This window comes from Diorhabda carinulata, chromosome 10 (genome assembly GCF_026250575.1).
Source record: "Diorhabda carinulata isolate Delta chromosome 10, icDioCari1.1, whole genome shotgun sequence".
Classification (NCBI taxonomy): domain Eukaryota; kingdom Metazoa; phylum Arthropoda; class Insecta; order Coleoptera; family Chrysomelidae; genus Diorhabda; species Diorhabda carinulata.
This window is the reverse complement of record NC_079469.1, coordinates 5104822-5131126: the sequence shown is the minus strand read 5'-3', so window position 1 is coordinate 5131126 and position 26305 is coordinate 5104822. Positions and strand designations below refer to the sequence as shown.

General features: G+C 32.5%; 2 protein-coding genes across 5 annotated transcripts in view; one reads left to right on the top strand and one right to left on the bottom strand.

Moving 5' to 3' along the window:
• Nucleotides 1-1174: 1174 nt before the first annotated feature.
• Nucleotides 1175-26305, bottom strand: part of LOC130898654 (GTPase-activating protein CdGAPr) — an 89573-nt gene continuing 64442 nt past the window's right edge. For all 4 annotated transcript variants that reach the window (XM_057808092.1, XM_057808091.1, XM_057808090.1 and 1 more), the window contains exons 8-17: nt 25765-25920; nt 25432-25594; nt 25077-25353; nt 23849-23976; nt 23590-23747; nt 21863-22034; nt 20076-21808; nt 19648-20025; nt 16988-17686; nt 1175-4676 (exon numbers count right to left, since the gene is read on the bottom strand). In XM_057808092.1, the coding sequence (XP_057664075.1) occupies nt 4604-4676; nt 16988-17686; nt 19648-20025; nt 20076-21808; nt 21863-22034; nt 23590-23747; nt 23849-23976; nt 25077-25353; nt 25432-25594; nt 25765-25920 (3937 nt within the window). In that variant the 3' untranslated portion in view covers nt 1175-4603. The remainder of the gene's footprint in view (nt 4677-16987; nt 17687-19647; nt 20026-20075; nt 21809-21862; nt 22035-23589; nt 23748-23848; nt 23977-25076; nt 25354-25431; nt 25595-25764; nt 25921-26305) is intronic.
• On the top strand, nt 5835-16969 carry LOC130898655 (neprilysin-4-like). The gene is made up of 9 exons (XM_057808094.1): nt 5835-6124; nt 6198-6532; nt 7732-7918; nt 10127-10542; nt 12744-13166; nt 13717-13927; nt 13978-14278; nt 14690-14936; nt 16579-16969. Exons 1-9 carry the CDS (start codon nt 5921-5923, stop codon nt 16910-16912), a joined length of 2658 nt encoding a protein of 885 aa, XP_057664077.1. The 5' UTR covers nt 5835-5920; the 3' UTR covers nt 16913-16969.

Genomic DNA, 26305 nt, shown 5'->3' with positions numbered 1-26305 from the left:
CGAGTGAGTTCAAGTGTGTTCGTATGTTCGTGTGTGTACGTATGTTTTCGTGTGTGTTTGTATGTGTTCGTGTGTGTGTGTTCGAGTGTGTTTGTATGTTCGGGTATGTTTGTATGTGTTCGAGTGTGTTTGTATGTGTTCGAGTGAGTTCAAGTGTGTTCGGGTGTGTTTTTGTGTGTGTGTTCGTGTGTGTTTTTGTGTGTGTGTTCGTATGTGTTTGTGTGTGTTCGAGTGTATTCGTGTGTGTTCGTATGTGTTTGTGTGTGTTCGTATTTGTTCGCGTGTGTTCGTCTGTGTTGGTGCGTGTTTGTGGTCGAGTGTGTTCGTGCGTGTTCGTGTATGTTCGTATGTGTTCGAGTCTGTACGTATGTTTTCGTGTGTGTGTTCGTGTCTGTACGTATGTTTTCGTGTGTGTGTTCGTATGTGTTTGTATGTGTTCTTGTGTGTGTGTTTGTATGTGTTCGGGTATGTTTGTATGTGTTCGTGTGTGTGTGTTCGAGTGTGTTTGTATGTGTTCGTGTGTGTTTTTGTGTGTGTGTTCGTATGTGTTCGTGTGTCTTCAAGTGTGTTCGAGTGTGTTAGTGCGTGTTCGTATGTGTTCGTTTCTGTTCGCGTGTGTTCGCGAGTGTTCGTATGTGGGTGTGTTCGTGTGGGTTCGTTTGTGTGTGTGTTCGCGTATGTTCGGGTTTGGTCGTGTGTGTTTGTATGTGTTCGTGTGTGTTTGTGTATGTTCGTGTGTGATCGTCTGTGTTGGTGCGTGTTTGTGGTCGAGTGTGTTCGTGTGTGTTCGTCTGTGTTGGTGCGTGTTTGTGGTCGAGTGTGTTCGTGTGTGTTCGTCTGTGTTGGTGCGTGTTTGTGGTCGAGTGTGTTCGTATGTGTTTGTGTGTGTTCGTCTGTGTTGGTGCGTGTTTGTGGTCGAGTGTGTTCGTGTATGTTCGTGTGTGTTGGTGCGTGTTTGTGGTCGAGTGTGTTGGTGTGTGTTCGTGTCTGTACGTATGTTTTCGTGTGTGTTTGTATGTGTTCGAGTGTGTTTGTATTTGTTTCTGTACTGTTCATTTTTACGTTAATACTACCAAGGTCACCTCGATTAGTTGGTCGATTCCGACCCTGTAAAAAGCCTTTAAATGATCATATAATATCTAGAGAATGGAATGGGAATAAATAAAGGCACAAATGGATTATACAGTTTATTTAACATAACCATATTCTTCAATGTAAAGCGTAGGTACATATATATACAGTATTCAAAAAAATAAATTATTAGAAAACTTAAAAGAAAATTTAACTGCGCAATGAAAATATACATTTATTGTCTCTAAAATATTAACTTTTGTATCTTGTTTATTGTTATTTATAAAGCTACAGTGAAGAACTGAAAACTTTAACAGTCTAAATTTTAAAATTTTCTTATTAACGATAGGCTACATTCTTGAGTATTTCATATTTTTTGTAAACCATTATTTACTTAAGCGGAAATTGAAAAAGTTTTACTATTCTAAAATTAGGTTCAACAAAGTTGTTTGAGATAAAAAAGACTCGTTAAACGGTGTATACTGATTATTACAACTAAGGTAGGTTCAGATAATATTAACTGTGTACTAATTGTTCCTTTTTAGTCACAATAAACACAATGCCTCCGAATGAGCACTGTGGTCTGTTATTGACTTAGTGTCGACTGTATAAGCTGTAAAAAGAGGAATATTAAGCACATATAAAGCTGCTGAAAGGTACATAGTTCCTAGAAAAACCATTAGGCATCATATCCAGACCGGAAGTTTGATAGAAAAAACAATAGGTCGGGAATCCATATTCAACGAAGACCAGGAAACTGGTATTGGAACTCCTGTCGCACCACGAATAAAATGATAGCTTCAATCAATCTACTAAAGTTGATGGTAAAGATTGATTTAAGAGATCCAGATTTATTTAGGAGAAAAGCTTAGTTTAGGTATCCGACCAGAGCGCGAAAGCTAAATAAATTTATTGCTGACTATACTTTCAAACGATTGAGTAGATTTATGAATACATAGATTTGAAGGGTCACCCTAAAAGAATTTAAAACATGGATGAAAAAAGTTGCCGTTTAAAAAAGACCATCAGACTGTTTTGGAAATAAAAGAGTATTGATTCGACTATCAACGCTATAGGGGAAATTCCTTAGGTCAAATTATGCATATCGGGATAGGGAACTGTCAGCTAACGCATTCTTTCCAAACTACAGTGTGTTACAAGTTTTAAAAATAAAACGATATTCTGTCAATAAATTTCAAATCGTCCGATCGATTCTTATTGAAACTGTTTGACGATTATCAGTTTCTAACATGAATGGATGATTTCTGGTTTTCTCTAGAGGCGTGCAACAGGGGATAAAGGACCTTTTTTTGCATCCCTGAATTCTTCGCGACATGATGAAATGTAATTTTTTTTCTCAATATTTGAATTATACAATCATTCCTCACTAAAAAAGTAATAACATTTGACTACGCTAAAATTAACTAAATTTTCGAGAAAACCATTTCTTCAGACCGATCTTTTCATTATTTAGAAGAATAAAAAACAGTTTCTTCCGAATCAAAGTACACTGATAGGTTAATTGTGTCATACAAAATGATATCTGTTTGTAAATCTACAGGTTATGAGGCTTTGAAAAAGTGAAAAGTCTTCTAATGCAATAAAACGGTTTTCCAGAAAATTTTGTATAATTTTATTTTTAAAAATTCAACACCCTGTATCTTGAAAAGGATGCGTTTGGACATAAGTTCCCTATCCCTAGATATAATTTGACCAAAGGAATTTCTCTTAGAGCGTTGGCAGTCGAATTTGGGGACACCCTGTTTAATATCTTAGTCACCTATATTGTTTATTTGAGTTAAAATCGTAGACTTTATTAATCTTACACCTTATAACCCGACTTTAGTATAAAAAGTTCGAATTTTTGATAATGTTTCATTTTGCCTCCGTTTACAGCAAAAGTTACTATCATATTTTTATTCTAATAATTCCATAGATTTAATTAATTTGAAAATTGATTGATTTGGATACATAGTTTTAATTTTATTTCAAATTTCCTTCAACTAGGCCTCATTACCAAAACCTACCTCATCTGTACCCACAAAACACTCATAATGCAGGTTTCGATAACTTATTATCTTCAGAGACCAAATTTTACCTCTGAAGATGAAAATTCGGTTATCGAAACACATTTCGGACATTCTAATTGTAAGTGTTGGTATAGTTTTAGTGTAAACAGTGTTTTCAGTAGCATGAATATCACAAATGATTCTAGATATAACAACTTATATTTTATTCGGTTACTTTGGAATTAAATTTGTTTCAATTTTTGTTCTTATTATACTTAAGTGATGTGATGAATTATGTAAAATATTTATAGATAATAGTGGGGTGATGATTAATTTAATCGGGTAATTATTTAAGACAAGTCAGGGGTATAATGGGTTAGAAAAACTAAAAAGAAATGTAGTCTAAGCCCTTTTTGAGGATGATAGGTACATATAATGTGCACTATTTCTATAAATTCATTAGAAATCAACTAGAGTATATACTACAATTTTTTTTTAATTTTGAAAATTCATTTTAATATAATTTCAAAATGTAAAGTTTATCTAACTTAAGTTTGCACTACTATTTTTTTTTATTTTAAAAGTGAAATTAAACTTTCAATTATGCCAAAACATCATATACAGGGAATACCATCAATGTACACTGAGGTACATATATAACGGAAGCCCTTGTTAACAGTATAGGCGATACCAGTCACAAAATATCAAGTTTTTTGTTAAAAAATTTAAATAAAAATCAAGTTATTTAAAAGATATTTCTCATTTGTGCCCCTACTTTATTCTATTATAAAAACTAATATTGCTAAAAATCAGTTTTCAGTTGAGTAACTTTATAAGTGATTACAGGACCCCCCTAAAACCATGAAATATTATCCACAGCTATAGATTTAATTAAAAAATTTGAGAAAAAATATTATTTAATACCAGCGCTTTTGTTTTTTTTTTGTTTAAAATTTGGGCTTCTCTGCAATTAGATTGAAGGGCCCCCCAACACATCATAATACAATGTCCACCTCTAGGGCAAGCTACGCCTCTCGGTGATCGCTACTTAAAAATGTTTGATAAAAAAATTCTTAAAAAAACTTTAAAAGTTTTACAGATTTTCTAAAGCTCGCATGGTTTGGCAGTACACAACAATTTGTAGACTAATCTATACCAAATACCAAAATGATAAGAGTATATTTTGTAGTTCTTTATACAATAACAACAATGATCGGCGAGTCATTTGAACATGAACAATCTATTAAAAGTAAAGTTGTTGAAGATGTAATTTTTCAAAGAACGATACAAAATATACACTTTTTTGGAGTATCTTAAAACAAACCATGTTTTATTTATACGTCATCACAAAAATTTTTCGTACAAATCAAACAACTAGGCCATACAAAATAAAAAACACTAAAAAATATATATACATTAAATGTGAAGTTCATTTTTACAAAGTAAATAACATTTGGTCAATTTGCTACATTATAGAATTTGCAAAAACTCTAATACTTTATTTTAAATTAATTTATTAACAGTTACTGTTTTGACTTTGATTCAAAAATAGCTTTCATGTCCTTAATACAGTACGTTGGTGATGCCTTTTCTTTTCTGAAACAAAAATTATCCATTTTTTACTTTGATTATCGAGATAATTGAATGAATAGAAACTTTGTTATCGAAAAAACTGACCATAAATTGGGTTATTAAACTAACAATAAATCGAAAAGATTTGTCAGAAAGTTGCGCCATCAGAAACTAACAAAAAGTTAATTCCCTACATTCCGATTATAAAGTATCACAACAAAAAACGTCAAAAACACATCAGAAAGTATATAGAGACAAAAATTGGAATAAGATGGCTATTCAATTACTGATAATGGTAAAAGAAAATGTCAAATCAGCTGATCTTGATAAACAACTCTAGTATTAACGCAATTGATCACATTAAAACACATTTTATTATTTATTGTTAGTTCAAAAATCTTGAAACGGAGTTAAGGAAAAGAAGCTTAGCTAATCTAGACCCTATTTTTGCTGCAGCTTTCGAGAATAATCGCTCACTTGGGACAGATTCGGCAATGCAGAAAATAATAAGTGATTTTTCACTAATAACATAACAATTCACTCAAATACGCGTTATTTTCAATTTTTTAACCTAATAATGACACTTTCACTTCGCACGTACCCGCCTATAAAAACATAACGGGAAAACAAAGCAACATAACCTAATTTCTTTATAAATTAATATAACGAGTACTTTATACGCCCAAATATCCAAAGTATTTGTAGGTGTAACGTGTTAGGTAGTAAAAAATTACTCATCTACGCATACGAGTCAACACAACAATGCGATTGAACGACACAATGTTCTGAACACTTTGAACAGACTGAAGAACGATGTCAATGTTTTTGAATCAGTGTTGCCACAATTTAAAAGCTGAATGTAAAAATTGAACTAGAAAATGTACTAGATTGTACCAACTTCAAACAAATTTAATAAAATTATAGAAAGATGTATAAACATAAGTTTGAATTAAATTTTTTTTCCAAAAATGTTATAGACTGTGTCAATTATTATTTTAAGGATGAAAAATTTATATAAAGTTTGCCGATAATATTGTGCACCTACTGACCGAAGGTAAAATCGAAAAGAGAGGGATCGGAAGGAAGAAAATATTTTGGCTGCGAAACATCAGGAAAATCCATTAGAGGATATGTATTAAAAGAAGAAGAAAGAAATACCTCAAAAATAGGTAAAATTGCACGGTTATAAATAGGAATCGAAGTTTGTTTATAGTACAAGTGCTTTTTGAGGTTAAATTTCACTTAATTGTCGTATACTTTATTATACAATGTTCTGTAAACTGCTTCTTATAATACTTTCCGTATTGTCCGCTACGAATTTAAAATGTATCAACGGTCCGTTTTCGATTAAAAAATACGATCAGGCGGATATGCTTCAAGAAGATGAAGATAGAAGGGAAATTTTTAGAGATATAAAAACAATTTTCGCACCCGAATACAGAGTATATACGAATGATTCGATTTGTAGCACAGTAAGTGAAAAAATTAAAATCCATTCCTTGATATTATCTATTTATACAAATCTGTTCGAACATATAATCGTAGGTAACGAAAAAGAAACGAGCAAACGACTATTGCCGAGATGATATATATAAAGAGTACGATCCTAGAAGGGATTTTTTTTCGAAAAGTTCAGGGAAAGGTTTCTACGAAAACAATATTTTATATAGGAAATATTTCGAGGAAACGCAACCAAAAAATTATAAAACTAACAATTCTACCGGTACTTTTTTGCATAATGAAAGTACCAATAATAAACGTGATTTTCGACAGAAAGTACTCAATAAATTGCAGGTAGACAAAAATTTTTTCGAAACGAAAAATATGAATAAAAATATAAACGACAAGAAAACTAATAAAGAAAAAATGTCAACTAATGAGTGAGTATTTTTTTTTCAGTATATAAGTGGCAAAATTTTGCTCTTAAATTTAACATTTTCTTGTTTTTGGATCCTTGTTTATAACTATTTGGATAATACTAAATTGGAGATGAACATCCAACTTAAAATAGTTCATAGTTGAACAGTGGGTGGTCAGATGCCTAAGTGTCGGAACTTCGCACGTGTGAGTGCTTCAAATGCAGTTTATTCTTCTTCCTTCATGCACCAGCGACATTTCGGACTTTCTGTAATCCCTGTAGCATGGAGATAGCGTCCTATATGATCGCGTTTAGTCAAAAAGCCATTCATCAGCCGAATGTGCAGTCAAGAACCATTACGACTACAGAGCGTCTGATAGTGCCCGTCTCAAAACTATCAAAGGTCAATGTACTTTGAAAGTACCTTGGCTTTATTCTTTTAACATTACTAGGCAAACTATTAAACATGTGTAAGTGGTTGTGGTTGATTCCTCCTCCATGCATCAGCGACATTCCTAATCTTCTGTAATGCCTATAACATGAAGATCTTAAATGACCATTTCCGGTCACCAATCGAATGTTGCGCCTGTTTAAAAAAAGCAGTTGATTGGTGAGAAAGACATAACTATGCGTGCCTTAAGTTGTCTCATACCGTCCATCTCCACAGAGTCTCTTTGCGAATAGATTACTGATAGATGTAATAGCAAGACTTTTGGAACCTTTGGTGAATTTGCTGATCCCAATTTGGCGAGCGAATTAACCTCATTGTTGCTCGAGTACCCAAAGGAGCAGGACGTCGCAGTTATCCTTCACATGTTTCTCACATTAGAACAAAAGCCTATAGCACACAGTTTTAGTCATTATAGCTTGTATGGTGGCTCTGGTGACTGAGTAGATTGAGATTACTGTGTTTCTATGGCGTCGATTAAGTATCACAGCGATTACCTCGGCTTGGAAAACGGTAGCATGTTTCCCAAGTGAGGTGAATTAACTTTCACTCCTGTAGAATCCTGCTCCAGTCATGTTATTCGTCCTGAAGCAATCTATGCACCAAGTAGTTTCATTGCTTAGTGCTGCGGGCTTAGATTAACTCATACCTAAGGCTTCAAAATGGTTGGAGATTCATCGTCGTCTATAATTTCCTATAGTCAGTTGCTACGACTGACTATTGTATTCAACCGAATCTGAATGTAATCATCATTAATATGGTATCTATTTTAGGATATGGCCTATATGGCATTCATCTCTTAGCACAAAACAAATTAGAAACTTACAAAGTGAAATAATGAGAAAATTTATGAATACTAATATTGACCCTTGTATCGATTTTTACGAGTACGCGTGTGGAAATTGGAAAACTCATTACAGCATACCACCAGATCGAGCTACATATGATATATTCGAAATGGTATTAATACTAATAAATAATCTAGGTCATAGTTTACAATATAGGAAAAAATAACCAAGAGAAAAAAATTTTTGGTCGAAATAAGATATAGTTTCATTATTTTCATGGTGTTTTTGTTTGGATTACGTAAACGTAATTAGCCGAAGCCTTCACTCAAAGTCGCTAAAAATACAGTTCAGAGATTCTCCTTTGTTATTGAAGATTTTTCGCGGAGACTTAGTCCGGACCGGCGACGACCTTGTCATATATCAAAGTATGAAGTTGAAATTTTATTGATAAAAATGTCATTTGAATAATTGTGAACTAAAGTATCCGATTTAAGAGGTCAGTAGAAGAGGCTAAAGATGAATAGCCAACAGGCGGGAACAAATATATAAATCCGCCACTAAAATTGTTGGATACGCCGACTCGGGACCGGGATATTTCAGGTAAACGAAAAGGTAGTCCAAGTACACAATACAATTCCCGACAGATTTATTAAAAGTGTACCTGGAATTTAGTACCTAATCCACTTGTGAAGTTAAAGAATCCGAAAATTAAAGTCTAGAATTTCTAAATCCTTTATATTTTAATTTTTTAACATTAGGTAGGCACTAAACAAAACACAATTAGAGAAAAGAATTTTTAACATATAAAATAAGAAGACTACCCAGAGACTTTGTCAAATTAAAATAATAAATTCATTGCTCTGTTCTTCATTCTTCTTGGTGTGGTGTGTGTGTGCGCGCGCAGAGTTCCTTCCAGTAATCTCGTTTGCTCGAGTTGATGGCGTTTCTAAGGAGACGCCTCTTCTCTTCATAGTTTCGTATCAGTTCCTCGGTCGTTTTCTTGTCTCTCTTAAGGGCCCTCTGGTGTTGCCTTCTTGCCTTGAGGCATTCTCGCCGATGTTGTGCGATGGTCGAGTTCCACCAGTGGACTGGTGTTCGGCCGTTTCTAGGGCGACACCTTGGCATTGACGCGTCGCTAGCTGCCTCAATGGCCGCTGCTACCTCCTCTGTAATGCCTTCAGCAGTTGTTGACTGAGGCGCTGCAGATCCCCTCATCACGAGATTGAAGGTCTCTACGTCCAAGTGTTTCCTATTCCAGCCCACTGTCTGCCTCCTTATACCTCTTTGGCGCTGCCCGTTTCTGGAGTTTATGTTGATTTCCCAGATTATAGCCTGATGGTCGCTATTTGTGAACTCCTCATCCACCTTCCATTCACAGCCCCCCTCGCGAGAGGGCTGTGAATGGCTAATGAACGTCAGGTCGATGATGGAGCTCGCGGCGCCCTTACGAAAGGTACTCGTAGTCCCCTCATTCATCAAAATGAGGTTCAGTGTCGAGAAAACTTCTTGTAGGGCTTCACCTCTCCTGTCCGTCTCGCGGCTGCCCCATTCGATGGACCAGGCATTGAAATCTCCGGAGATGGCGGCTGGCTCGTGTCTTCTCACGTCCTCTGCTAAGATGCCGAGGAAGTTCTCGAACTCTTCGAATGATGCACTCGGTGGTGCATAGCAGCTATATAGGTGAACCCCCCCTATCTTGGCACTGACGAACCATCGGGTTGGGTTAGTAGGTAGCTGTTCGAACGGCAGTCTACCACATGCCCATATTGCTGTTTTTTTGGTGGTGTCTGAGACCCAAGGTTGAGTCTTAAGGTCAGTGTGTTCGTGTGTGTGTGTGTGTGTGTGAGTTAGCGGAGAAATTAATGATTTCAAATTAAAATTAGAACAGAGATAATAAAAAAGTTGCAGAATTCTTTGTTGCTGCTCAGTAGAAGGATGTAAAGCAAAGTGTCATACCGATGAAGATAAGTTAGGTTAGGTTCATTTCATAATTGAAATCCCGAGCTGCATAATCTTCCTTCTCGTTTTGTCTAATCTTCTTGACAACCACGATCACGAGTTGGCACATTGTAACAGAAGTTTAAATTAGATGGCGGGTGTCAAAATCACGAGTTGGCGCACGCCCATAAATATTATATGTTAAAATACAGGTAACAAAAGGTTTAAGAACTTTATAACGCACTAAAAATCTTATTAAGTATCATATTGCTACCTGGGTACCTGTTCTTATGGTAAAATCAAGTAAATTCAATGATAATGGATGGATGATGATTAAACATTGCAAATAAGTTTCGGTTACTGAATAAACATCAACAGGTGTATCCAGCTTCCGATTCCATACGATACAATGGAAGAATATTTTCTATCGTCTACTTTTTAGGTGAGAGAAAATCTTGATAAAACCCTACATGCTTTATTAACAGAAAAGGAAGAAAAATCACCAACTGCCACATCATTATATTTCCAAACAAAAAGTTTCATAGACAAAGACTTTCTGCCACATAAATTATCTAGCGCAGTGGTGAAGGCGAGATTATTCTACCAATCTTGCATTAACGAAAAAGTCTTGGAACAAAGGGGGGATAAACCTTTGAAAGATCTTTTAGCGGAATTAGGTCGTTGGCCTATTTTGGAAAAGAAATGGAAGAAACCAGATTTCGATATAATATGGTTATTGGCAACTTTGAGATTGTTGAATAATGATATATTGATAGCTCAATGGGTTGGACCTGATATGAAGAATTCTAAAGAGTATATTGTGCATATTGATCAAACTACTTTAGGTTTGCCTGCGAGGTAAATATTTGTATTGAAAATTTTGCTCAAAGATATTCAACAGTTCGTCATTAGGTTTCCAATATACTATTTTACTTAAATTTAAAGTATCATTTGATCGAAGAGTATTTGTTTTCTGAAGAGTATTATTCAGAAAAAAAATTGAAAAACATTTTGAAAATTTGTGGTTTTGAAATTTTTTCAAGCAAATTTGTTGTTGGCTTTTTGAGAGTATTTTTAGAAAATTCAGTTTTAAAACTATGAGCTGATTTCTAGAATCCATAATTTTTTTATACAATATTTGGCAACATCGCGCTTTGACGTGGTCAATTTTGGAAAGTGAGTAATTTTCATCCATTTCTAAAATAAGATTTTTTAAATGTTATTTAGTGAATATTTTAAAAAAATCTTTATGGTTAACTTTAAGGTCATATAAACATTCTAACTGGAGACGTTGTTGCCAGATTTTCTTGATAAATATTGAAATTTTCTTACTGGTTCACTTCAACGCCGTGTAAAATATTCTAGCTGAACCGGTTGTTGCCAGATTTTCTAATATATATTGAAAATTCATTTTTGATTCACTATAATGGCATGTAAACATTCTAAATAGACACGTTGTTGCCGGATTTTTGTAATACATGTTGAAAATATCTTTTGGTTTACTTCAACGTCATGTAAACTAAACATAACTGGACAAGTTGTTGCCAATTTCGTAATAAATGTTGAAAATTCATATTTGATTCACTATAATGTCATGTAATTATTCTAACCGGACACGTTGTTGCCGGATTTCCTAATGAATGTTGAGAATCCAATTTTGATTAACTTTAATGTCTTGTAACCACAATAACTGGATGCGTTGTTGCCGGATTTTCTAACAAATGTTAAAAATTTCTTTTTGGTTCACTGTCGTATAAACATTGTAGCTGGACACGTTGTTGCCGGATTTTCATAATACGTGTTGAGAATATCTTTTGGTGCATTTCAATGTCATGTAAACTAAACATAACAGGAAAAGTTGTTGCCAGATTTCGTAATAAATATTGAAAATCCATTTTTTTATTCACCACAATAACTGGAAACGTTGTTGCCAGATTTTCTAGTATATGTTGAAAATTCATTTTTGATTCACTATAATGACATGTAAACATTCCAACTGGACACGTTGTTGCCGGATTTTCTCGACATTTATTCATAAGTACTTATAAATACTAATTAGAAGTACTGCTCTGCCTTGAATAGGATGAGCTCGTTTATTTTTACTGTCACAATTGATTTGACATATGACAGCATGTAGTTAAAAGTTGTTTCAAACTTCATCGGTTACATAATAAGGGATATGTTCCACTTAACAACCCCTCCACGTCCGTTGACATAAAATAGATGTGGAGCGCACATCTTGACCTCTGCAGGATCCCAATATGGCGGCTTGGTGAAAGCGAACAGTTTGAAATAAATATTTCCCACGTGGTGAGATCAAACTTAACTCATTATGAATTTGTTTGAACTTATAGCGGTGTTTTTGATGAATATAACTGTATTTTTCCACTTCGATGACATTTTAAGTATTGCAAAGAGGAAATGTGTTGTCGCTGTTGTTGAAGTACCGCCCGCTGGTTCTAAGCCACCAATATTTGTAGGGAACCGATCACAAACAGTGACGTCAAGCTCGAGACGATCCCCTGCCTTGAGTGGAACGATAAAAAGGTGTTCAAATCGTGGTGGACGTTAAGTGGAACGCTTCTTGGCGTTGTAACAATTCTTTTGTTACTTAAAAAGTACTATACGGTATTAATTTTGATGTTCCCTTCTCATGGTAGCTGTTTACATCCCATTTCATCTCTTCATGGATATTTCGTCCTTCCTAACTTCATTCACAGTATTTAGAAGATTTTCCGAGATAAATCTAGAACGTTGGTGGGAAAATTGTGGATTTTTTTAAAGTGAAAAATCCCTTGGAGTGAAAGATAAGGGTACCAATCCTTTTAGTCCTCAGAAAAAGTAGAATATGGTACAATATTAATTAAAATTAATTGATTTAAAAAAATCAACACTTTTCCCACCAACATTCCAGATTTTGTTTCTTTCTTCTCATAGTATAGGTTTACATCCCATTCTATGTCTAATTCATCTCTTCCTGGGACTTTATTCACACTACGTAGAAGATTTTTAGCGATAAATCTGGAATGTTTGTGGGAAAAGTCTCGATTTTTTTGTAGGGAATATTACTTAGAAGAATCCAACATAAAATACATCCAAGCATACAGAATATTCATTCTTACGGTGGCCCAATTGATGGGAGCATCGCCTAAAACGGCAGAACAAGACGTAGACGAAATAATAAAATTCGAAATGGCACTCGCTACAATAATGGCATCTTCCGAAGAACGAAGAAACATATCTGAGATATATTTAAGAACCGATATAGCGTCTTTGACATTATACTTTCCGCAATTTGACTGGAAGAAATATTTCGATATCGTTCTGGGTACGAACATTAATTTGAAGACGCCGGTGGCGTGTTACTGTACAAAATTCCTGATTGAATTGACGTATTTGATGAGTAATACCGAATCTAGGGTTTTGCAAAATTACGTTCTATGGAGATTCGTCAGACATAGGACTAATAATTTGGATAACAGGTACTGATTTTGTCAACTTGTGTCTAACATTTAAAATAAAAACATTAATAAATTTTTATGATCAAAATATTGATAGTAGAAAAAATTTTCCTATCATCTCTGAAATATAATTTAGCTTGGCAACACAGCAAATCATGAAACTCATTTTTCTATGGTCGATATAATTGATTAACTACATAATGCATGTTTTTAACTGAAAATAAAATTATGAATCAAGATATTTATTCAAAAGAAAACTACTATCGATATTTTTTTAATTAAATTTTGTCTTCTTAACTATCCTAACCTATAAGTTCTGTCATGTTTATTATTCATAGAATTAATTACCATGTTGCCATGTTTTTGACATGTATTTTCATTTTATAACAGTTGCATTACTCTCCTAACAATAATTACATGGTTTAATTATCATACCATTGAAATTTTTTCATTTCCCAATTTTTTTTTAATAGCTAAATGAATTAGAAATAACAAAGAGTGTAGTAATTTTAAGGATTGAAACTATGAAGATTTTTTTTTTAATATTATCATTATATAATTTTTTTTTTAGATTTTTGGAAGCCAAGCAAAGATTTTATTACATCTTGTTTGGTAGAGAAAAAAGCCCACCGAGATGGCAGTTTTGTGTTACGCAGGTAAATTCCAACATGGGAATGGCACTGGGATCACTGTTTGTGAAAAAATATTTTGATAAGAGCAGCAAAACAGACACAATTAAAATGACCAAACAATTACAAGACGCGTTCAAAATAACCCTACAGGTGACTATATACATGGAAATTATTGTGCGAATCTATTTTAAAGTTTCTAGGAAAACACTTGGTTAGACAATAACACCAAAGATTATGCCAACATGAAATTGGACTACATGGATTTGAAAATCGGTTTTCCTGATTTTATATTAAACGAAACTTTGCTTGATATGAGATACCACGACGTTGAAGTTCACGAAAAGTATTTTTTCGAAAACGTTTTGACATTTTTGAGACACCTTACACAAATTGAACAAAAAAGAATGGGGGCGGCTGTAAATAGGACGCTTTGGAGTACCCCACCTGCTGTCGTGAACGCTTATTACAGCAGAAATAAAAATCAAATTATGTTTCCGGCAGGTAAGAATTTTTCAAAAATCAGTATTTACTATACAACAACGTTAGGATATACTGCCCCCTTTAATTTTTTTTACCACTTCCCAAGTATTTCGATTTACCAGATTCAAAAGTAGTTCAGTAGTTCAAATGTACCATAAGCAGACATTCATTCTATTCTATACATTAGGATTCAGATTTGTTTAAACAATTTTATTTCAAGTTATTTTATTATTATTATTATTATTATTATTATTATTATAAGTATAAAAATAATCTATTTTCTTATGAATTTTCTCATATCTTCCAAATTAACAATATTCAAATTCAAAAGTAGTTCAAATACATCATACAAAGATGTTATAATTTATTTATTGCATTTAAATTGTGATACTTATCGAAATAAAAAAATAAAAAGTTGAAACAATTTTTTAGGAATGTTACAACCACCATTTTATAATCGCCATTTTCCAAAGGCACTTAATTTTGGTGGTATTGGGGTAGTAATAGGACACGAGATCACACACGGGTTCGATGATAAAGGTAGACTATTCGATCACGAAGGAAATCTTCACATGTGGTGGAGACAATCTTCCATTGAGAAATTTTATGAAAGATCCCAATGTATGATTGAACAATATGGACAATATGTTTTGCCGGATATACATATAGCTTTAGATGGGTGTGTAATCATTATGTTTTTTATTCCAATCTATGGATTGGTATGCTCAAGTAGGTTCAGTAGGAGGTAACATACCCAGACTTTGTAGAAGGCTCTCTGGTAGTATTCTAAAGAGTTGCGGAGCTTGTACAATTTGGTGAAATTGTTGGGTTGAGGAATATTCTAGATGAAAGTCCAACTGTTGCTCTGATTTATTTAGTTATTATGTTTTTTTCAATTTCATTTAGTTTTTTGAAATTTTAGACTAATTTATTTCATAAATGCCAATTTTTGAAAAAAGTAAATTTGGAAAAGGCAATTTTTTGAACAATATTCACCCAAAAAGCCGAATTTTTGATCAAATTAAATTAAAAAATCCAATTTTTGACCTAACTAAATTTAGAAAAAGACAATCTTCATTCAAACTCAGCTTGAAAAATCCCATTTCAGACTAAATTGAACTGTAAAGCTATTTTTAACTAAAATGAAATTATATAAACTCATCACGAAATTTTATTTTTGACTTATTTACACTCAGGAAAGCCATTAATGACAAAGCTAAACTCAAAAAGCCAATTTTAGGTTAATAAAATTTTCAAAAATCAATTGTTGATCAAATTGAATGGAGAAATGCCAATATTCAATTAATTGAATCTAGAAAAATAAATGTTTGATCACATTAACACCATAAAAGACAATTTGTGACCGAATTAAACTCAAAAAACCAGTTTTTGATCAAATTAAACTGAATAAAGACAATTTTTTGTCAATTAATTATCATCATTATCAATTTTTGACCTACTTAAAGTGAGAAAACCCAATTTTCAATCAAGTAAATTTCTTATCAAAATAAATAGAAACAAGTCATTTTTGATTAATTTGAATTGAGAAAAGAGAATTTTAAAATCAAATTTTTGACAGAGTTAATAAAAAAAATCAATTTATTTTCAGCCTAAGTAAAAATAGCCTATTTTTGATCAAATTAAACTTAAAGCGAAATTTGATAAACCAATTTTCGAATAGGCCAATTTTTAATAAAATTGAAAAGAAAACCAATTTCTTTACCAAATAAACTTTTGAAATTTTTGACGGAATTAACGCCATAAAAGACAATTTTTTTACCACAGTAAACTCAAAAATCCAACCTTTGATCAATTAAATCCAAAAAAGCCTGAAATAGGTCTGAAATAGACCAAATTAATTTCAAAAATAAACTTTTTATTAACCAATTTTTGATCAAAAAGAAAAATAAAACAAATTTCTAACAAATTAAACAGAGTAAAGTCAATTTTCAACCTATGAAGTTCAATGAAAATTTCAACGGGAAATTCAATGAAAAGCCAATTTTGGTAGAAATTAACCCTATAAAAGAGAATTTTTGACGAAACTCAAGAAGCCAAGATATGAACAAATCAAACAAGGCAAAGACAATTTTTGACTACATTAAGCAATTTTTGAAAAGTCAATTTTTGACTACATTAACCAATTTTTGACCAAATTAAACCCAGAAAAGACAATTTTCGACAATTCCAATAAATAAAACTACAAAGCATAAAATGTTTCATGGAATATTTCCTGATAGGAATTTTTACCCACTTTTGTTTCCTAACTAAAAAGAATTTTCAAATTCGATTGGTATTTATACGAAATTCGTTTTCGACAGATTTATAACGCAAGGTGAAAACATAGCCGATAACGGTGGACTAAAACAAGCTTTTAGAGCGTACGAAACTTGGTTAGAACGTCACCCAGATGCGGACGAAACATTACCTAACCTCAATATAACCGGTAGACAATTATTTTTTTTAAATTTCGCGCAAGTTTGGTGCGGACAACAACGCGTCGAAGCGGCCAAAAGTCGAATCAAAACATCCGTTCACGCTCCCGGTATTTTTAGAGTTATCGGAGTTTTGAGCAACTCCCGGGAATTTTCTCGAGTATATAATTGCCCGAAAAATAGTCCTATGAATCCTGATTACAAATGTATAATATGGTAGGTGAATAATTAAATGTTTTATCAATGCGTTTTGATGTAATATAAATTTTGGAAAAAATAGGAATTAATTATTTACCTTGGGCTTCTGCTATCCAAACTAATTCTCCTCAACCTTTCGGCTTCTGTTTCCCTTTCCCTAGTATCGAAAGTATGCCTCTTCTCTTTTAAAATTTCACCGTCTCTTCTTTTATGTCTAATAAAATCCAAATCTTTCAATTCCTCATCCAAACTCTCCTTTTTTTCTATCCTCCCGTACAATTTGTCCCGATATTCTACGGAATTTAACTTTTCACGATTCTCTAAAGAATTTACGGATTTTTCTCTACCATCTTGTATATTTTTGGTTTGTTTCAACGGTCTGTTCTTCTGTATAATTAAACTAGTTGGCGGTGATATTTTTTGTGTGTTTTGTTCGAATATCGCCGCTCGAGATTTCAAACTTTCCTTCATCGTTTTCGGTTTATCGCCAACTAACGTCGTCGAGTCCGATTTTTCTTTAACGGTTTCTTCGTCTTCTTCGAATCTCGAGGTTATTTTAGAAGAATTGTCCAACCGTGAAACCGGTTTAATATTTTCTATATCCTGTTTGGAAGATTCTTCTAACTTGGCGGTAGGTTCTTGACCGTCGCTGTCTTCGCTTCGCGAGCTACGTCTTCGATGGCGCGGCGGACGCTCGACCTCGACGATCTTCGATATTTCGATGGTTTCTTCTTTGGGTTTGTATATACGTAGACGGGTTAGAAGAACTTCTTTGTCTTCTTTGAACGACTCCGACCTGGATTCAAAAAGTATGGTCAGTTATATTGTTATAGTATGTTCTCTGTAGGTTCCCAGAAAGAAAAATGTTGATACTTTTTTTTGTATAAAGCTATTGAAAACAAAATTATTAAACTGTACTTTCACTTTTTGAACACACTGTATGGAATACACGTTCTAGATTGGGGTGTAACTTCTATTAAATACTCTTTCCTTTTACAATATATCTAGATCAGTTTTAATAAAAAATGTCTAGGTATAAAAAGTGTCTAGAAAGGTATTAGTACTAAAATAATTTAGTATTAACTAATTAAAAAAGTCACTAGGATACAGATTTATTGAAAAATGTTGTTAATGCAACCGTTTAAGATACAGTTTTATTAAAAAATGTCTAAGAAGTTTCATAGAAATAAGTGTTTAGCACATAGTTTCATTAAAAGGTTCCAAGTGTTGTTACTGAAATTGTTTAAGGAACAGTTTTATGAATAAGAAGTGCCTAGGATGAAGTTTTATTAGAAAAAGTGTCTGGAATAAAAATTTATTAAAAAATGTCTAAGGAGTTCCATAAAAAAAGTGTTTATCACACAGTTTCATTAAAAGATTTCAAGTGTTGTTACTGAAGTTGTTTAAGGAATAGTTTTAAAACTGTCTAGGAAGGTTTATAAAAGTGTCTAGGATTTGTATACAAAGAAATTGTTCAAAAAGTTTTCGATAAAAAGTGTCTAGGATATAATTTTATAGAAAATGATATGATAGAGCTAAATATAAAAAAGTGTTTATGATACAGTTTTAATTAAACAAAAATGCCTAAGAAGTTTTATAGAAGTGTCTAGATACAGATATAAAGAAAATGTTTCAAAAGTTTTTTTATAAAAAGTGTCTAGCATACAGTTTTATACAAAAGATATGATACTAGTTCTAGTGTTTAGGATAAAATTTTATTTAAAAAAAGGTTTATGAAAGTGTTTAGCTTACATATATAAAAAAATGCCTGAAAATTTTTTTATAAAAAGTGCCTAGGATAGACTTTATATAAATGAAATGTTTTAATGAATCAAATGTCCAAGAGGGTTTATAAATACGTCTAGGAGACATATATAAAGAGAATATTTTTTGTAAAGTTTGTTATAAAAAAGGTCTGGGATGCAGTTTCATAGAAAAGTAGTGATGATGATACAGTTTCATATTAAAACAAGTGTTATAATACAGTTTTATTGAAAAAAATGTCAAATAAGTTTTATAAAAGGATCTAGAACACAAATTTACAGAAAATATCATATAAAAAGTATTATATAAAAAAGTGTATGGGATACAATTTTATAAAAAAAGTGCCTGATATAGTTTGATACAAAAAAAATGTTAATGATGTTGTGTCAATGAAAACTATGTCTATAACGTTTTATAAATGTTTTTATGATAGTTTTATACAAAAATATGTTTTGGTACAGTTTTATTGAAAAAAATTCCAAGAAGTTTTATAAAAGTATCTAGTAAAAAGATGTACAAAAAAATATCTGATAAGTTTTATATAAAAAGATTATGGGAAACAAATATATAGAAAAATGTGTCTATGATAAAGTTTCGTACAAACAGCAAACAATTTAACAAAAAAGAAATGTTTGGGATGCATTTTTATATGGTAAATTCTAATATATTTTTATTTTATAGAAAGTGTGTCTAGAGTATAGTTTTATAAAACAGTATTAGAGTTATAACTGAAACTGTATAAGGATACAATCTTTCAGGATACTGTTTTCTTTAAATAACGGTTTAGGATATAGTCTGGGAAAATGTTATTAAAACTCTTTAAAATTCGATAATGTCTCTCAAGGAAACAGTTTTATTGAAAAAAATGTCTGGTATTAGCTCTTGTCTGTTAAGTTAAAAATTTATAAAAGTGCCTAGTTTCATAAAAACGATACTATTTCAATTAAAAATGTCATTTGTTGATCATTTTTATGTAAAAAGTAATTAACTTACCTATATCTATCTTGTAAAATTCTCCTTCTCTCTTCCTTATACCTCTCTATCCTTTCTCTCTTCTTCTGTTGTTCTTCTTCACTTAAATTTGTGTTGATATTTTCCGAACTATGTGCCAAATGCAACGAATCGACTTTACCGTCGTCCAAAGGTAACGATTTAGGTTGATTCAACGTTTTAGGCAGCGAATTCGTTTTGTAGCTCAACGAATTGTTTCTATGACCGATTCTTTCATCGAAAGAAGTTCTTCGACCGCGGTTCGTACCGAATTCTTTTTCAAATGCTTCTTCGTCCAAAGAACGCGTTTTTATTTGATGTTTGAGATTCCTGGCGCGCAAACAAGGCGGTAGACTATCCTTTTCATAAAATTTCATTAACCTAAAAATAGATTTATAATATTTTTCGAAACGATTTAATAATTAACTTACCTATGACAATTGGAGATATTTGTACTATCATCAGATTCTTCTAAATGTAATACTGGATTATCACCAGGCGCGCTACTAATATCTACTTCTTCTTTCTTATCTTCTACTGTACAAACAGAATCATTCACCTCATTTTCTTCTTTATCAGTCTTGATCTCTACGTTTTCATATAAATTTACACTCCTCATACTTTCACCTTTGATATTTTCATATAAATGAACGTTTTCTGATTCTAACGAGTCGTAAGTATCTTCTTGACACTCGTTTTTTACTAATAATGCGTTTTTTTCTTGATCGTCATCTATTTTTTCGTTTTCCCCGTCCAATAAGGCGTTCACCTCGTGTACGGATCTTCTGAAGTACTTAACTTGTTGATAAATAGATGTATCGTCAATCGATTCGGTTTCATCTGATTTTCTTTTATCGTTGTTGCTAAATCTACTTTCTGTAGGACTGAATTCGATTAAATTTACTGGACATTCCTCACCTTCCGGAGGTAAGTTTTCTAAATTTTCAATGCTAAGACCTTCGCTGGTATTTTTTGTTTCTGTTGGAGTGAGAGGTGTTAATATTTCTTGCGAGGAACAATCGTAGATCTGCGTCGGACTAACATTAGGACTAGCGCTGTTTTTCGAAGGACTTGCCGGAAAACTAAGAGAAGTCTGACTAGTGCTTAAGTTGTCTAAGGAACTTTCCACTACCTCGCTTAGACTTAGATCGCTGTGACTGAAACGATCCGAATTGTCGACGTGATGATGATAAGGAGCAGAGCTGATACTAGCCGTATATTGGATATTAGATGTACTGGATTGATTTGAACTAAAAGTTTTTTGATCGTTGTAGCTACCGAGGGAATATTGTTCGCTGGTATTACAAACAGCGCCGGAACTTAAATTATTTTTTATTGTAGAATCATTAACGGACGTTAAATCTTCTAAAGCGCTAAGACTTTTAGGTCTGTCGGTTGTATATTCACCGTTTACAGTTAAACTGGCTTCTTGTATAGGTAGTGAGGCTGTAGACGTGGGTATATCAACTTTTTCTGTGTTTAATATGACGTTTTCATATATATTACCGATTGGCGGTTTTAAAGGTGACGCTGGAGTACTACGCGGCGGCGATCTGTAAGTTATACTTATGGTAGTTTTGATATTTTCGTAATTGTGAGTTTTGGAAGTAGGCGATTTCTGTTCAGTTTTTTGGAAAGTACTTTCCGAAGAACTATCGTAAGTAGGAGAAATGGCTGGTGTTGTATTAGCGCTACTTTCGCCTAATTGTTTATATACCGGTGAACCGGGCGTTGGAGTTGTTAATAAACTGTTGGAGCCTAAATACGATTGAGTGAGATCCAAATCGGTGAGCGATTTGGGAACGACACTTTTTACTTTATTATTTTCTATATCTAAAGATTGTCGTTTACCGGATTTTTCTAAATTATCCGAGTTTCTTGGAGATTTATTTTTAGGTTGATAAGAATCGAATAATTTGTTCGTTTGGATAACGGGACTCTCCGGAAATGGGTGTATCACAGCCGTAGTGGAGACAACGTTATCTGGAGTATTACAATCGATGTACTGAATATCGGATAGTTGGTCTTCTAATCGTGTACGTTTCCGCGTATGAGATTCGGGAGATAACACAACACGAGGTTGTTTTTTAGGCGAGGGATTCACCGAATTAGTAGCGCTATTATATTCTTCTGGTCTAGCTCGCGTTAGGACACGTCGTTGTGTCTAAAAACAAAATAAATTAGAAAATATTAATACCAATTTTTTATATATATAAACCTCTTTATGCATCCTAGGTGAACTAACTAGACTCTCGTCTTCTGAAAATATTCTCATTTCTGATTCCTCTAATTCGAAGTTGATTTGAATTTCACTGAGATCCAATAAGGAACCTTCGGAATTGTTCTGTGAATTTTGGAGTGTATCGAAATATGAATCATGGGAAACTGACCTACAAAACAATTAAATCTTATATCGATATAGATACAGCTTTCGATCGGATACCAAAAGAAATACTGAAACAATATAGCACAAAATCTCATTCGAGAAGCGATAATATGTCATCAAGTTATTTTCTAGTAAATGAAGGTGTTCGACAAGGAGGAATTTTGAATCCACTACTATTTAACATCTTAATGGATGACCTGAAGAAGGAAGCAAATAAAAGACCGTTAAGTACATGAATTAGTCCATCCCTATAAGAATGTACTTTTGCTGGCAATTTCTAACGGTTTAGTGAAAGAGAGAAAGAACTTACCACAAATTTTCGAATGTGAAATAGAGAATTGAACAAAAATGAAAATTAATCAAAAGAAAACTAAGATAGTGGTAATAGGGAAATCGAATGAGGTTATTAAAACAACTTTAAATACTTAGGAATAGAAATATATTGCCAAAAAATGAAGAAGAGGAAGAATATTGAGTGCAGCTAGTATATACCACAATATCAAAAATGCATTTTAGGGAAAATGGAGGTACTTATAAGGGTCAGACGGGTGTATATAACTACATGTAAGAAAAAGGCTAAATGCTGAAACTAAAACCACGAAACAGAAGAAACCAGAAGACAGATCTATGTACCGATTCTTACTTTTGGCAGTGGAAACTGGATACTAAGAGAGAAGTTCAAAAGAGAAATACCAGCAGTGGAGATGAAGTGACTAAGAAAAGTCCTGGGAGTTACAAAACCAGACAAAATATGGAGTTAAGATATAAGCCATAATATCTTAAATGAGCAGTTCAAAGAGGCCAATTGACTAATGCTAGCCCCATATGAAAAAAAAAACAACATGAATCACAGTTATTTATATTTAAATAGTCCTTTTTAAGTTGATGGAATATTATGATACTTTTTTGGAATTTCTTCTTTCTTGTTTACTTTGACCTCTCCTATCAAGTGGCGTGCTTATTGGGCTGTTACAGGGGAGGGAAATTATACAGAAATTCAGTTTCTCTGCCCATATAATATCCACTAAACTACAAGTTTTAGAAATGTTTTGGTTCTTGGCACTTCCAGTTTTGAAAACATCCGGTTTTGAGTAGGTATCACAAAGCTTTTATTCTGTTAAAATGTAAATATTTGTAAATGTGTATGATTAGAAAATTGTAACTGATTTCGATGTTATTGCACAACTTCAATGAATTCACTACTTTAAATTCTTTTTCCTCCTTTTAAACTATTTTTCATATGCCTCCATTTTTGTTTCTAATTTTTCCTCAAATTTCTCAATATTTTGAAGTTTTTATTAATTTGATCTTCCCACCTGGTATTTCTTATGGTGTACTTTTTGTTGCACTTGAGACTTTTTTCTGAGAATAAGATATTTTTGTACCACCTTAGTCCCAATACTATAATATACTTTAAGAAATATTTTCTCTGCAAAGGATTAACATCATCAAAGCTCTTTTTCAATGCTTGTCCTATTCCATCATTTCATTACTAGTTTTTCTTTACCTTACATTTATTTTTATTATTATAATCAACCAGTTTTTGAGAAAAATTATACCTGTTGTGACCGGGAGGTTTATGTAAGGAATGTAGAGGTCCTAAAATGTCTTCGCAGCTAGCCGGTTCCGAATGACCTGATGTTAAGCTTTCCGCTGATTTTACTGACCTCAATTTTCTTTTCATTTCCGTCAAGTCAGATTCCGTGACAAATTTTTCCTAAAATAATAAAATTTTCTATATAATTATGGATTTAATAGTGAGAAATTAGAATTTAAGAATTATTTTATATTTAATATTGTAGATCGAAATTTTCTTACATTCATAGTAACTGGTGTAGAAGCTTTTCGATTTTTGGAAACGTTTCCTTGAGTTTGGTTCCTAGATTTCGAGAAAAACATTCTCCAACCCGATGGAGACCGTTTAGTGTGACCTCTTTTTCTGGCACCTAAAAAGTCGAATCAAATGATGATAGAAAATGTAATTGATTGAAATCAACATCGTTTTCATAAAAAAATTTCCAAAAAATATTACAAAATATATATATATATATTTTTGTTATTGCATATTAATGCCTATCGATTGTACTGTTTTTAAAAAAAAATTTTTAATTACATAGTTAAATGTCAGATTTTATCCAATTTCTGGGTTTTTGACAAAAAAGCTGAAAATACATATTTACAGTGAAAGTTGCGAAAATTCGTGAATTATTATGTATTTTTTTTCGAAAAATCTAAAAATAGTGTTAGTAGTTTCATGAATTTTTCTCAATTTCCCGTCCTTAAAAATTTTTTTTCCGAGCAACTGATATATTTTCTGAGCTCCTCGTATTAATAAACCCCTTTCAATTTAGCAAAACCTGAAACAAAATTTTTTGCTACTTGCAGAGCAAATTTGAAATTTATTTTCAATTACTTCTAACTTTATGTTATATAACTCGCTTTGCATAATTACCATTATTGTTGTATTTTTTTCATGATACTAACAACGTTTCTATTTGGATTTTTTTGCATTACAACGTTGCCATACCACAACTGTAGACACTATAAATTTTTATAGTGATATTTGTTAAAAAAAATTACTCCATCTTTAGCCCTGTATATTTCTTACAATTATGGTACTGAAGAAACTCAATATGAACAGTGACTTAGATACACGTTTTCTGAATTTATTCATGTCGAAAATAAATCGTTATCTGAAATAGTTTCGGAAATATTGAATTTTTTATGCCAGCATGTCAAAGTTTTCCGAAATTTCTGTATTTTTGACAAAAAAACTGAAAATACTCATTTACAGAGAAGATTTTCGAAAATTCGTGGATTATTATGTATTTTCTTTCGATAAACTGAAAAATCTTGTTAGTTTTCAGATCAAATGTACCATAAAATCCAATTTTCATGAATTTTCCTAAATTTTTTTCCAAGTGACTAATATCTTTTTCGAACTCCTCGTATAAAAAAAAAAACGTTGCCATTCCACAAATGTAAGTACTAATTGGTATCATGACGTAAAATGGTAGTATTAAAAATTCTTATCGATAATACTAACCTGATGGTAATTCTATAATAGTATGGTATTTCTTCGGGAGATTTTTTGGTCCTCCACCTACTTCGATATAATTACAATCTTCATTTTTATTCGGTAAATGTTTATTTCTAGCCTCTTCTAATGTTATCAATTTTGTTGGTGTCGAAATTGCTAGACTATTAGGTCGACATTTCTTCGATAATAAACTTTCGTTGGTCATAGTCGGTTGATCTAAGTTAGGTAAATGATCACAGAATATTAGATCGGTGTAACAGATCAAAAATTCCGTCACTACCGCCTAGAATTATAGGAAAACAAAATTACCAAATATTTTCGATATCGAATACATTGATACGAAATGTTAGTTTTATCTTACCTGTACTCCAACCCCTTGCAGAGCAGCCACACCCCCTACTTCCAAAGCTTCGCACCTCAATAGATTTGGAGCCCAAACTATGGCAACGTTTCTAGTTGTCATACCCGTGCTCGCTCCATTCTTGGCTACTTTTGCCAAATGCCTCATCAAATACTCCAGAGTCCTGGGAAAAAAATACAAATAAATTGGATTGGAATTTGAACAATTAATCTCATTAACAAATTTTGAAAATAGGGTGAAAATGCACTACCACGACCATTAATTCTGAAGTCTAATTCAAACAAAAAATCTAGTTAAAAATCAAACCTTATCTGAAAGTGGATTTACAATTACCTGTAATGTGGCGGAGGAAGTTTTTGTACGGTTTCTCTCATCTTCAACAGTCTATCGTGATCAGATTCAGAATTTCTTATTGCAGTGTTGCAACCTTGTACAGCGTTTACGAAACTTTGATACAATTGATAAGTGCATAACGGATTTGGTAATTCTCTGTAAAAATATTAAAATAAACAAAAACTATCCTTGCTAGGGTAGAGTAATAAAAGAACTATTAAAAGATCTAAAATCAAGACAATTCATCAAGAATGAAAAATTGGATTAAGAATTATCTAATATATTGACAAGTTTCGACTATTTGGACCTCATCAGTATAAGATGTTTGCTTCTTAGTTTATAGTATTTAATTTGAATAGAAAACGAACTGAATGCAGTTTGTTTTTAGTTAATTTTTGTTAATAATTAATTTCATATTGTAGAAAGTCAGTTACAGGATTCAGAACTTCGTTTCAAGAGTAAAATATTTTTCAAATAAACAATCCACTTATTTACGGAATGAAGAATTTTAGATATCAAACGTCATGCGGATCTAATTGTT

What these genes read in the sequence shown, in the direction of transcription:
- LOC130898655 (XM_057808094.1), top strand. Translation starts at nt 5,921, where the DNA reads ATGTTCTGTAAACTGCTTCTTATAATACTTTCCGTATTGTCCGCTACG. An exon ending in ATGATTCGATTTGTAGCACA is followed by an intron (nt 6,125 to 6,197) that starts GTAAGTGAAAAA and finishes ATATAATCGTAG; the next exon opens with GTAACGAAAAAGAAACGAGC. An exon ending in GAAAAAATGTCAACTAATGA is followed by an intron (nt 6,533 to 7,731) that starts GTGAGTATTTTT and finishes TATCTATTTTAG; the next exon opens with GATATGGCCTATATGGCATT.